The 12,200-nt window shown below is 41.8% G+C and overlaps 1 protein-coding gene across 1 annotated transcript in view; it reads right to left on the reverse strand.

Annotated features, from left to right (window-relative positions):
- The window catches only part of TUBGCP4 (tubulin gamma complex component 4), a 31,932-nt gene extending 20,283 nt beyond the window's left edge, over positions 1 to 11,649 (reverse strand). Inside the window, exons 1-4 of the mRNA XM_075273386.1 lie at positions 11,465 to 11,649; positions 8,580 to 8,708; positions 2,154 to 2,276; positions 107 to 160 (exon numbers count right to left, since the gene is read on the reverse strand). Of these exons, the coding sequence (XP_075129487.1) occupies positions 107 to 160; positions 2,154 to 2,276; positions 8,580 to 8,708; positions 11,465 to 11,542 (384 nt within the window). The 5' untranslated portion in view covers positions 11,543 to 11,649. The remainder of the gene's footprint in view (positions 1 to 106; positions 161 to 2,153; positions 2,277 to 8,579; positions 8,709 to 11,464) is intronic.
- Between the last annotated feature and the right edge of the window lie 551 nt (positions 11,650 to 12,200).

Genomic DNA, 12,200 nt, shown 5'->3' on the forward strand with positions numbered 1-12,200 from the left:
GCGACCAATGACGTACAGTTTTCATAAAAAGTGTTCTACTTTGTACTATTATTTTCAGGTCAACAAACGTTCATGAGTCAATGTGATTTATGGTAGATGATCTTACCTGATCAAGTGAGTAGTTAATGTGGGATATTGAAAGATGTGGATCAGCCACAAACTGTGTTAAAATGGAAAGACAAAGACGGTTTTTTAGCAGGTAATTATGACAATCTCCCCACATTCCCTCCTCAGTATATATAATCATTAAAAAGCTTGACAAGTTATAGTCACAAACCAACTCACCGGGGTAGGCAACCTTTTTTGTTTGGCGTGCCGATTTAAATGAGAAACACAAGCAAAAGAAAAAAAAAAAAAACCCAAAGAAGAGGTACTCGGAGTGTCAGTCAATAATTGTAAGGCTGACGACCCCTATACTAAAGTCATATACCACAAACCATAACACAGAAGTGCTAATAAAAGATGCTTCAGGACATATGCACTTACTGCCATTTCCTGGAATGCACCTATAGTTTTCCTTTAGAAACAATGAAAGGCCATGTGCAGCCCCCACTTAGTGGTAAATGTATGTGTCCAGGAGCACCATATGGCAGTATCCTTATGGTGGAAACACACTATGTGTCTGGATGTAGCTATATTTTTAGGCCAATGGAACTTTTACCTTTGATGTAAACCTGCGTTCACATGGTGCGTTTTTGCACAAAACAAAACCACAGTTATACAGAATAATGTCCCACAGAGGCCTGGGCACGCAGTATTATATCCCATAGCCATAGCAGTCCATGACACACAGTATTATGTCCCATAGCGGCCCCTGCACACAGTATAATATTCCAATTTTCACCACTCACTAGCTATTATTATACTGTGGGGCTCTCCCGACCGCAGAGTATAAAAAGTGGAGGCCCAAGAGAGGTGACAAACATAAAAACCAGTGCTCCACAGCAGCTCTGTTCCCCGAGTGGGCCTCAGGGGTCACGTTGATATCATTATGTGTAGTTTTAAATATATGTGTCCAGGAGCACCGTACGGCAGCATCCTTATGGTGGAAACACACTATGTATCTGGATGTAGCTATGTTCTTAGGCCAATGGAACTTTTACATCGATGTAAAACTGCATTCACATGGTGCTTTTTTTGCACACACAGACAGAAGAAAAAAAACAAAAAACAAAAAAACACCACACTGAGTGTTTTGGTGGTGGTGGGGGGGAGTTTGCGCAAAAACACACCGTTGTACGGAATAATGACCCATAATGGCCCCTGCATACGTTATGTCCCATAGCCATAGCAGCCCCTGCACACAGTATTATGTCTTATAAACACAGAACCCTAAGACAATACAAGCAGAGAATAGAGTTAAAATGGTGTTCCAGACGTTAAAGACCTCTCATCACCTCCAACGCCATTTCTTTACATCCTTTATAACGCACCATTCCCCTATAACATCTGGAACACCATTTGACTCTATTCTCTACTTGTATGGTCTTAGGGTTCACATCTGTGTTTAAAAGTATGTTCTTCTGTTCCATCATAGGAATAGAGGAATGGACTGACTTGTAATGACAAATCCTGAAGAACAACATTGCATAGTTGGAATTTCTTTTTAAGCCCCCACCATTCCTGAGCAATCAGTGCAGTTAGTTTTAGTGTCTGATATGCCAACCAGACTCTATGGGATCATGTGGGTGGAATCAGGAAGGCGGGAAAGGGCGTGTAAATCTGAGCTCTCCGACACCATCGAATCAGATTCACACCCGCTTATCTGCTGTGTCCAAAGACCTCCCACTTGACTGTAGAGAGCCAAATTAGCATTTCACACATTAAAACTAACAACACTGATTGCTCGGGAATGGTGGGGGCTAGATAAAAAAATCCAACTGCACTGAAATTAGTGGGTCAGCATCTATTAAAAAAAATGCAAAGCGCTTGAGTAGGTGGAGAAAGGTCTTCTTTAACTTTTCTCACTTTATTACGATAGATCAGTTGGGGGTCCAACCGCATAAACTAGGGACTGCATTTTTTAGTTTCTTTGGAAAAAAAACAACAAAAAAAACAAAACAAAAAAAACATAGACATGCTCTAAGTTATTTGAGCCTTACTATAGGGAACTTATGTGTGAATGTTTCCAGGGACAGATATAAGTGTCTTACCTCTTGCTCCAAGTCTAATAACGCTTGTCTGTAAGGCTGAAGAATGGATTCCAATCCTCTGCAAAATGCCCTCAAGTAAATTCCATGCAAACCAACCTGACCAGGCTGGGATGGGTGGTGATCCTGAAAAATAAGAAAATGATTAATTTCTATGAAGCAGAACGCATACATTGCATATTATGCAACATATTAAAATTCTATGCCTTAGCAGACATTAGGCATTGTTAGATGGCCATACAGTACCCCTTTAACAGGGTGTGGGTCCTATCAAGTAAGAGATGGTATCAGATGTATTCATTACTGTCTCCATCAGGCAATATTCCATTGGGTTGCTGTAAGATACAGGTATTATGTAGAGAATAGATTTAGCTTTAGTTTACATACTGAAGGTCTAGCCAACAAAATATATCAATTCACTTTTTCTTCATTTTTAGGCCTTGCATCTTTTGCATTTAATAATGGGGGAGCCTCTCACACTTAAGATTTTTTTTACAATTTAGATAGTTCTTATCTCAACGCTCCTGACCCCCTTTACACATTCATTTTAAGGATGGCCAAGCCTCATGGCCTGTGTCCTCAATTGGGGAAGGCCTATCTGCCAGCAGTTTGCCTTCCATGAGTGCAAATGCATCAGGCATGCTGGATTTCAACAACTTTCTTTCCCCTGACATCTGATGTCGAGGAAGGAACTAGAGACCCCTATATAAATTAGAAGGCCCTCGAATGCGGATTGTGCTAGGATCTTGGAGCTTGCCCACAAGAGCTCTGTGGCTTGTAAGTTTCAAGACGCGGGCTACAAGATTCTCACCAGATGGTACCATGTTCCGTCTCTACTGCATAAGTTCTTCCCCTCTACCTCTCCACTCTGCTGGCGCTGTGGGTCGGGGGAGGGGACCCTCCTTCATATCTTCTGGAATTGCCTGGTTCTGAGAGACTTCTGGGATGGTGTCCATCGTCTGACGTCCCAGATCTTTCAGACTACCCTTCCTAACACCCCGGCCTGTTTCCTTCTACACCTTTCCAATATCCCCCGCCGAGCCTACCGGTCGTCAGCGATTCGGCATTTGATTAATGCTGCCAGGGCTTGTATCCCAGCCCTTTGGAAATCCCCCAACCCTCCGTCTCTTCGCCACTGGCTCCGTAAGGTGGAGGACATCCAGTCCATGGAAGACCTCACGGCGTCTCTACGAGACAAGTATGAGGCCTTCTTGAGAGCCTGGACTCCGTGGATCTTGTTCCAGGGGTCTCAGCTGTACAGGGACATTATGGGCCAGACTTGAGGACCAGCTTTTGGTCTGGACCAGTTTTTTTTTTTTTTTTTTTAGGTCCTTGTTGTTATTACGGGCCCTCTTTGTTCTGTTACTCATCTGATTGATATTTAAGATTGTATCTTTTTCTGTTTATTTGTGTTTATAAATAAAGAATTTATAAGAAAAAAAAAAAAAATTAGATGGCCAGCTGGTAATGGCAAAAATCAGCAGGTTTGGACAACATCTGTCTAACATGAATAGGGTCGTCCAAGACCTAGGGTTTGAGGATTTTGACCTATAGCTAGGGCTGGTCGATTATGACCTAAATCAAAATTGCAATTAATTGGGGATTATACTTCAGTTATGATCAGTTTTTGCCCAGTCCCAAGTAGTCTGTTCACTATCTACATATATATGTCATGTAAAAGTCTGCATGCAGCTGCTAGGGCAGTGGTGTGCACACTATAAACTATAAGAGCATGGGCAACCAAGTGTACAGTTCTCTATAAAGTATATACTAAGAGGACAGCTCCATATACAGTATATAGTTTATAAAGTGCTGACCTCATAGTATATACTACATACAGAGCAGCACACATGGCTGTATATAAGGGCTAGTTGGCAGCACTGTAAACCGTATAAGGGAAGGACACGAGTGGAGTCGGAGAACAAGTTGTTCTGACTCTGCTCCCATTCACTTGAGGAATGGCAGAGCTGCTTCCAGCCATACAGACTGTATACAGCTTCCAGATCAGCTGATCCCGGTGTCAAACCCTCGCTGATCAAGCTGGTCCAAGCCCCTTGGACCCAGTACAGGTGGTGGATGACAGAAGGATACTGTCTGTGGTGACCTCCATGCGGGAGAACAAATCCCACCCCATGTATGAGACCCTGATGGGACTTGGCAGCACTGTAAGTGACCGTCTGCTTCACCCCAAGTGTGAGAAGGAGCGCTATCGCAGGTCCTTCCTTCCAACCGCGACCAGGCTGTATAATCTACATCAGACCAAGCGAAGATCACTCCGCACAGAAAAGTAATGATTATGAATGTCCTCCTTCTTTCTTCTCTGTTCCTAAGCTGCTATGGACTCCTAGTATATCTTTCTCAGCATATGTGTGTCTACTACTTCTGTAATATATTACTGTGTATTATCATGTATCTGTATTACTATGCAGCTGAAACATACTGAAATTTCCCCACTGTGGGACTATTAAAGGATTATCTTATCTTATCACATACTGATAACCTATCCTATAAACAGATATTCAATACCCAAAACAAAATAATGTCCTCCACTGCAATGTAACATTATACAGAATGGAAACAAAGAAAGTGGGATTTTTTTATTTAATTTTTTATTTTTTTAAGTCTATTGACAAGGAGCTGAACAGTGCAGACTATCAGGAGCGAGAACATATGTAATGTGTCATAATAGCCAAATTTTCAAAAAAAAAAAAAAAATTATATATATTTTTTTTAAAAAAAAGGAAACTTTCTATAGGGATCAGCTCCAAGCAGTTACTGCAAATTCCACTTAGAAAGTTCTTTAAGACTCAGGTTTATATATAGATTGTATTATTCTCTTTTTGCCAATTAATTTTAAATGTCAGGAACAAAAACTAAACTAAAAACATTGTCCCCACACGTCACTCCTCATTCGCAATAACAATACTTGTCATGATCTTAAAAATAGGTTTCCGAAATTAGCAGCTGTGATAATCTCCAACTTCTAAATTCAATTCCACATAAAGGGTGCTGTAATAAAGTTTAAACAATAGAAGCAGTAAGTCTTGTATTAAGGGCTTGTCTGGGCCTCTGATATGGATTGCTCTGCCTCTTCACTACCTACCAAGTACAGCGATCTACACTATATAGTGACTGTGCTCAGGAGTGCAACTCAGCCCCATTCATTTGAAAGGGACTAAGCAGCAACATGGTCAAATGGATGTCACTGACACAGAAGTGGTGGCGCTCAATATTATAGTCCAGAACAACCCATTTAAATCACAGGTGGAAAATGCCCATCTGTTGGCCCAACCTGTTACGGAAGCATCAGATGTATAGCACTTGTTGGCGCCATTCTTCTACTAGCAGCACTGAAAGAATACACTGAAAATACTCCTAAGAGTCTGGCGATATTCACAAGCAGTGCGCTAACCCTGACGCCCTACTCCACTCAGGACGATAAATGGCAGGAGGTTGTGTATATGTCCAAACACAGTCTGAAGAGTCAGGGGAGCTCTCTGCTCATAAATAGTAAAAATTCTTGCTAGGAATCTGGTTTATCCTTTTGGTACTGCCAATAGCAAAACAGCACAACTGTGTGTCATTTTGGCTATGAATACCTGTAGGTATTCGGTTCTACTCTTACATAGGACAGCATACTAAGCTGACAGATGACAGTCCTGTTGTGGAACTGAAGCTCATCAATCAGTTAACTGCTGTCAATTCGACTTCATGAACGCCGGCTACTAGGGGGTTTGCAAAGTGAAGAGGGTGCCAACCGTCCATTTCAGTTATAGCTACTGCCTGCCTATAGTGTACATAGGCTGGGGGCACCAGAGCCATTCTGGGAGAAGTTCTTGCTCTAGCTAATAAAAAGTGGCTTGAGTGGGGTCAGTTTCTGCTGTGATGTCTAAATGTCTTAATAGGGTATATGGAAAGGGGATGAACACATGTAACTAAACAACAATATCCAGTAACATAGCATAGGTTTATTAGCCAACAGATTATAAAAACATTTTAGAACAATTATTTATAGTGTCATGTGTTGCAATATGAATATAAAGTGCTAGAACACTACAAGAAGATTTCTGTTGTATCCAGCCAGAGTAAAAATAATAAGGAGTGTGGAGGCCAAGTCAACAAAAAAAAAACAAACAAATGAGAAAACACTAAAATTTACTCACCTCTCCACAGGCTGAGCTCCATTACCTGGAGTCTCCCAACACCACAGGAAATATTGGCCTTGGAGTTAAGACCTGCCTCACCAGCCATTGACTGAATGGGGATCTAAAAAAAACATTCCCTGTGGTATTGGGGGAAACTAGGGAATGTAGCTCAGTGTGGATCTAGGCAGCTGGTGAATGTGGGAAAGAAAGTATATGTTTATCACTTTAACATGGCCCAATTAGGCATTTTTTAGGCTAAGGCCACATGGGACAACCCAAAGCTATAAAGTGCTGCGAGAAAAACCACGGCAGGAACGCATCACGGTTCTACCCGCAGCGCTTTAAACAGAAAGTTTGCAGAGTTTTCCTCCGTGGACTTTCTGTTACAATTATATCTACAGGGAAGCCACTGGTGTTTCCGTAGATATACCGTAATTGACATGCTGTGATTTCCAAAACTGCGCCAGTTTTGGAAATCACAGTGTATCCACGTGGCGGTTTTTACCGCAAAGTGGGCATGGGATTTGCAAGAATCCCATCCACTTTGTAGTTACTGTAAAATGCAGCGATTCTTCCTGCGGCAGAAACACCCTGGACAAATCACAGTGTTTCCGACCCATGGGGACCCGGCCTTAGACTTTTTATTCCAGGCATAAATACCCTTTTAACGTAATTAGCTCTGTGATATATAATAAATGTAATGTCCTATAATATTGATGACCTACCCTTATCACAGGTCATCTATTTAAAAGGAGCAAATAACCTTGTGAACTAATGTAACATGTATGGGAATGTTCCACCTTTTCTCCCAATAGCCAGTGTCAGGGAAAAGAAAGACCAGACTGTACGGTTTAAACATGTCAGATCTTTTTGTTTTCAGGGAATATAACCCATTTGTACCTCAGTAGCAGAGGTTTACCCCTCCTTGTCAAACTGAATGTGCAAGTATGAAGCAGTAGTTGCCTGGCTGAGTGTTATCTAAAATGTATGGCCAGCTTTGGCTCCTCATGCCAGGTAAGGCATGTCCCTATTTTCGTGCACAATAGAGAAGAGCGAGTAGTATTCAATTGAGTAGGTATTTGATCGAATACTACGGTATTCAAAATACTCATACTCTGTCGAATATCATGTGGTAAACACCTTTTACATTTACCGCGTGGTATTCGACAGAGTACGAGTATTTTGAATACCGTAGTATTCGATCAAATACCTACTCAATCGCATACTACTCGCTCATCTCTAGTGCACAACTGTCCTTGTCCCATGTTATACAATGTCACATCTCTTAATAACCAGGTTTTTCTTATGTGCATGATTTGAACTCCAGAAAAAATTAGCTTTATTAATTTTTATTCTGTATTTAAAAAAAATAATAATAATAAAAAAATCGAAGCAGAGCAAAATCCAAGGCACAACTTGAATAAACAGACTGCAAATTGAACCTGAGGGGGAGATGTGCGAGAACTGGTACAATAGACAGACATAGTAGTCTCTACTGACAACCAATCAAGTCATTGCTTTCATGTTCGAAAGCACTTCTGAAAAATAGGAAATTGCTTAGGGGAAAGAAAGACAACCCCATTAAAAATGTATGCTGTGAAGGACGCTCATATTTCATCTACAATAAAGTATTAGGGACAGACCCAAACTGCCTACAGAGTGCGTTTCATTTCTAGCACTGAATAAACACTACACCCTGTAGAGGGGGACCTGTCATCAGCCCTTTCTACTCACACAAAGATGACATTATCACTTGCTGAAAATCCTCTCAGGAAGCCTTAAATGTTTTATGAGTGGGCAGAGCGTCTCGCCATTGTTTACACAGAGTGGTCTGTCTGTATAGGCCGCACCTGGTAGTGTAACCCATCTCCTTCATGTGACTGCAAAGAGCTGCAGTGCCAGGAAAGGCCAAGCTGATGTGCCGGTGTGGATAGTAAATGGGACACATCACTTGCAGGAGCGCTGAAGCCCCTTCATTGTGCTGACACTCAGGGGTCACACCTCCACCGACCAAACATGGACAGCTTATGTACTAAACATGTTCCGTGTGCATAGTCTGTGTATGTGCAACAGCCCTTGACAAATGGCAGATTTACATCTGCTGGGCACATACATATCAGTTTAGAAAAACATATTGTTTGCAACTTTAGATTGGCACACACACTAGGAAATTTTTCCAGCATATTCGCCAGATGTGACCTTACAACAGAGGATTAGAAACAGAAGCCACAGAGAACCCCTTTTAGCTAATTCCATAAGGACATTCAGAACATGACGTTATTACCTGCTGCTGCACATGCCCAGTGTACTGTTCAATGAATTCTGTGAAACGAATGTAGTCCGTCCCTAACTTGCAAAGACGGTTCAGAATACTAGTTTCCCCAGGATGAAGAAATGGCAGATCTTGTGATACCTGCAAAACAAAAAGCACATTTTTCTGTTATTCCTTGGATTAGAACATACAATAGTCTATATTTAGTGTATATTTAGACATGTGGGCTTGTGTACACCAACAAAAATACAGTGAAGTGAAGTCTAACTGGTGAAAATGATATAATGGAGTCAGAACTTAATATTTCATACAAACACTTTAGCTTTTTATGCACAAGGTCTAGGGCTAGGCAATTATGGCCCAAATCAAATCTTTGGGCATTTTACATTGATCATGATTAATGGTAATTTAGGTGACGCCTCTTAAAATACTTTTATAGCATATGTTGGGTGAATGTCGCAATTTAGTTCAGACTGAAAACTTCCAAATCATAACTGGTATTGTTATATTCTGGGGTTTCATCCGACCCCAGAGTATACTTAGTGGAGACCCATGGGAGTGAGGCCTCTTCAGGCTCCCAAACAATATCAGTGACTGCTGAGGTCTGCGATTGTGTCTGTGTCATGACGACACATAACCAAATATTATGCCTGTGATTGGGCCTTAGTGGTTCCTGATGTTATTCAGAAGGCCGGACAAAGTGAGTAACACTGTTTTTTTCATGTTTGCTCACCTCCCATGGGTTCTCCACTAATTATAATCTGGGGTCTGAAGAAAGCAGAAAGTATAATAGAAATTCCAGTTGGGATGTTTTGGGTAAGAACAAAACTGCAGGGAAAAGATGCAAATAGTGTAATAACTAAAAATAAATAACCAACATTCATAAAATCATGTCAGTTATCCAGATTGACAGGCTGTTTCGGTTATTTTTCGATTACCATACTGTTTACTGATGCAGACACTAACTTCATACATGATTCCACACAGAGCCTAAACATTACAAGGGGTTTTCTGGGTCTCTGATGTAGGGTAGGCCATCAATATCAGATAGATGGGACACTTGGCTTGTTGAAGAGGCCGAAGCATTTGATAGCTCATCAACATTTTAACCCTGGAAAACCCCTTTAACATTATCGAACACAGCACAAGCTTCTATACTGGGGCACATATCTCAATACATGGTAGGGATGACTGAATTTAGCAAAAAAGGATCACACTTGTGTTCAGGGATTCTATCCCCATTCCACTTCAAAAATGCGCTGAGAAAAGTATTACAGACAGGACTCTGCATTTTTCAGGCAGAAACCCAGCAGTAACCACTTTTTAAGCAGGTGTGAACCTAGCATAAGAGATGAGAACTATTATGGTTGAACTACCTATTATCATTTTTACAAAGACAACTTCTGTCACAATCACAAAACTATCAATATCTCTGGAAGTCAATTCAACAAAAAAGTAGGAAATTTACTAAGCCAAGCACTTTAAAATTCTGGCATCAACGAGTCACAAAATAAGGTTTTGAAACTTTTCATGTTTATTTGCAACTATCATTTCACAATAGAAAAACTGGTGAGAAAGAGAGTGTGAGCAGCCTGTCAACCTAATGTATGTCAATTTTATCAAATGCAACTTTCACAAAGTCACAAAAAAACGTTGCAATGTCAATCTAGTGGAAAGGGAGGGTTTAAAGGGATCCTATCATTGGATACCCTTTTTTTCTGACTAACATGTAGGAATAGCCTTAAGAAAGACTATTTTTCTCTTACCTTTAGATGTCTTCTCCGCGCCACCGTTCGGAAGAAATCCCGGTTTTCTTCAGTATGCAAATGAGTTCCCTCGTAGCACTGGGGGCATCCCCAATGCTGCGAGAGAAATCTCCAGCGATGCCTCCATCTTCTTCTGGAACGCCCTCTCCCTGTGTCTTCTTTCGTCCTGGGTTTCAAACTTCTAGGCCTCGGGCAGAGCCAATTGTGCATATCCGGGCCACAAGAAAATGGCCGCTTACACCAGCTTACTGTGTAAGCGGCCATTTTCTTGTGACCCGGACATGCGCAGTCGGCTTTGCCCGAGGCCTAGAAGCGGACACGCTGCGGTTTTGGAAATCACAGCTTGTCACTTATAGCTACGGGGAAAAACCGCCAGTTTCCCTATAGGTATATTGGAAGCAGAAAGTCCGCAGAGGAAAACTCACTAGGTCTGTCTCTTTAAGAGACACATTGGGACCTATGCCTGATGCTGGTCTGTTGTCTCTGGCCTCCTTTGCCTCCATAGTCCATCCTAAATCCAGCTGTCTCCTGCGCCACCACTGCTGCTGTCGTACTGAAGGGGAGTGCCCTAAATTCTGGGAAATTCACTGCATGAGGGACTAACTGAAAAAAAAAAATATATATATATATATAGCTAAGTGTCCTCGGTTCTTGCCCAGATCTCAATGGTGAGACTATGAAGGAAAACATTGACATTACAAGGTGATGTCTTAAAATGGGCAGAGCTATTATAGCATGGTCCAAAGACTGCAGATATAGGGTCACACTTTTTTAACACCTGACATTTTTAAAGGGTTCTCTGTAGTAAGTCATCCCCTTTGATAGCACTTATCACATTCATCACATTTTGTGCTGTTACTTAGGTGTCCTTAGATCCCCACACTCATGATAGTCTGCTACCATTGTGACACTACAAATCCCAGCATGCCCAGAAAGCAGAATGCCACTGATTGTTCCCTGGACTAAACCTTCAGTCTAGTACTATAGTATACTCCATAACATACAAGTCAGCCATATTACTACTATCATTGCAGAACAAGAAGCCTGCAGAGTGTGAACATGACGTAAGGATAGGCTCCTCAGCATCAGAGTGACACAAGTGACCATGACAGAGCCACAGCTATACCCGACCTGCAGGCCTGTCCGCTTGTTCCAGGTAAAGATGCTGCCAGGATAGCCGCTCAGTGTCAGGAGGAGTTCGTGAATCATTTCCACGGCCACAGACACCAGGAGTCGCGATATCACGATATGTCCTGTAATGTTTACATCCGTCCCTGCCGCCACCACTGCCCGCCAGCCCTGAGCTTCAAAACCGAACGGACTACAATTCCCGACATGCTTCGCGAAGCCGTCATTGCAGTAACGCCGCTGATTGGCTGACTCCTACTTCCCGACATGCTTTGCTTATCCTCTAGTGTTGCGAATGACAACTACCGTAATTCTATGCGCGGCTACCGTATTTATAGGACAATCCATGTACTGGAGCTGCAGGATGTGTCTTTGGCTTTCGCACTAGAAATAAGACTCCTCTTATCACTTCTTCCATCTGGGAACAAGGCTCCAGGATTCAGCACTTGTAGAATAAGCTGCACGGAAGAGTCTAAACCCTAGTGGGCTAAAGGACCTGGTCCCTCTGCCCACTTGGATTTAGCTTGTTCCATATAGAGCCGGCTAAATCCTAGTGGGCTAAGGGACCAGGTCCTTCTATCCACTAGCTTTTAGCCTGCTCTATATAAGAAAGCTAAATCCTAGTGAGCAGAGGGACCAGGTCCTTTAGCCCACTAGGATTTAGACTGTTTTATATAAGAAAGCTAAATCCTATTTGGGTAAAGGACATGTAATATATACAGAAATCTAATTTTTTTTT

The sequence above is a fragment of the Leptodactylus fuscus genome, chromosome 5 (genome assembly GCF_031893055.1).
Source record: "Leptodactylus fuscus isolate aLepFus1 chromosome 5, aLepFus1.hap2, whole genome shotgun sequence".
NCBI classification, from domain to species: Eukaryota; Metazoa; Chordata; class Amphibia; order Anura; family Leptodactylidae; genus Leptodactylus; species Leptodactylus fuscus.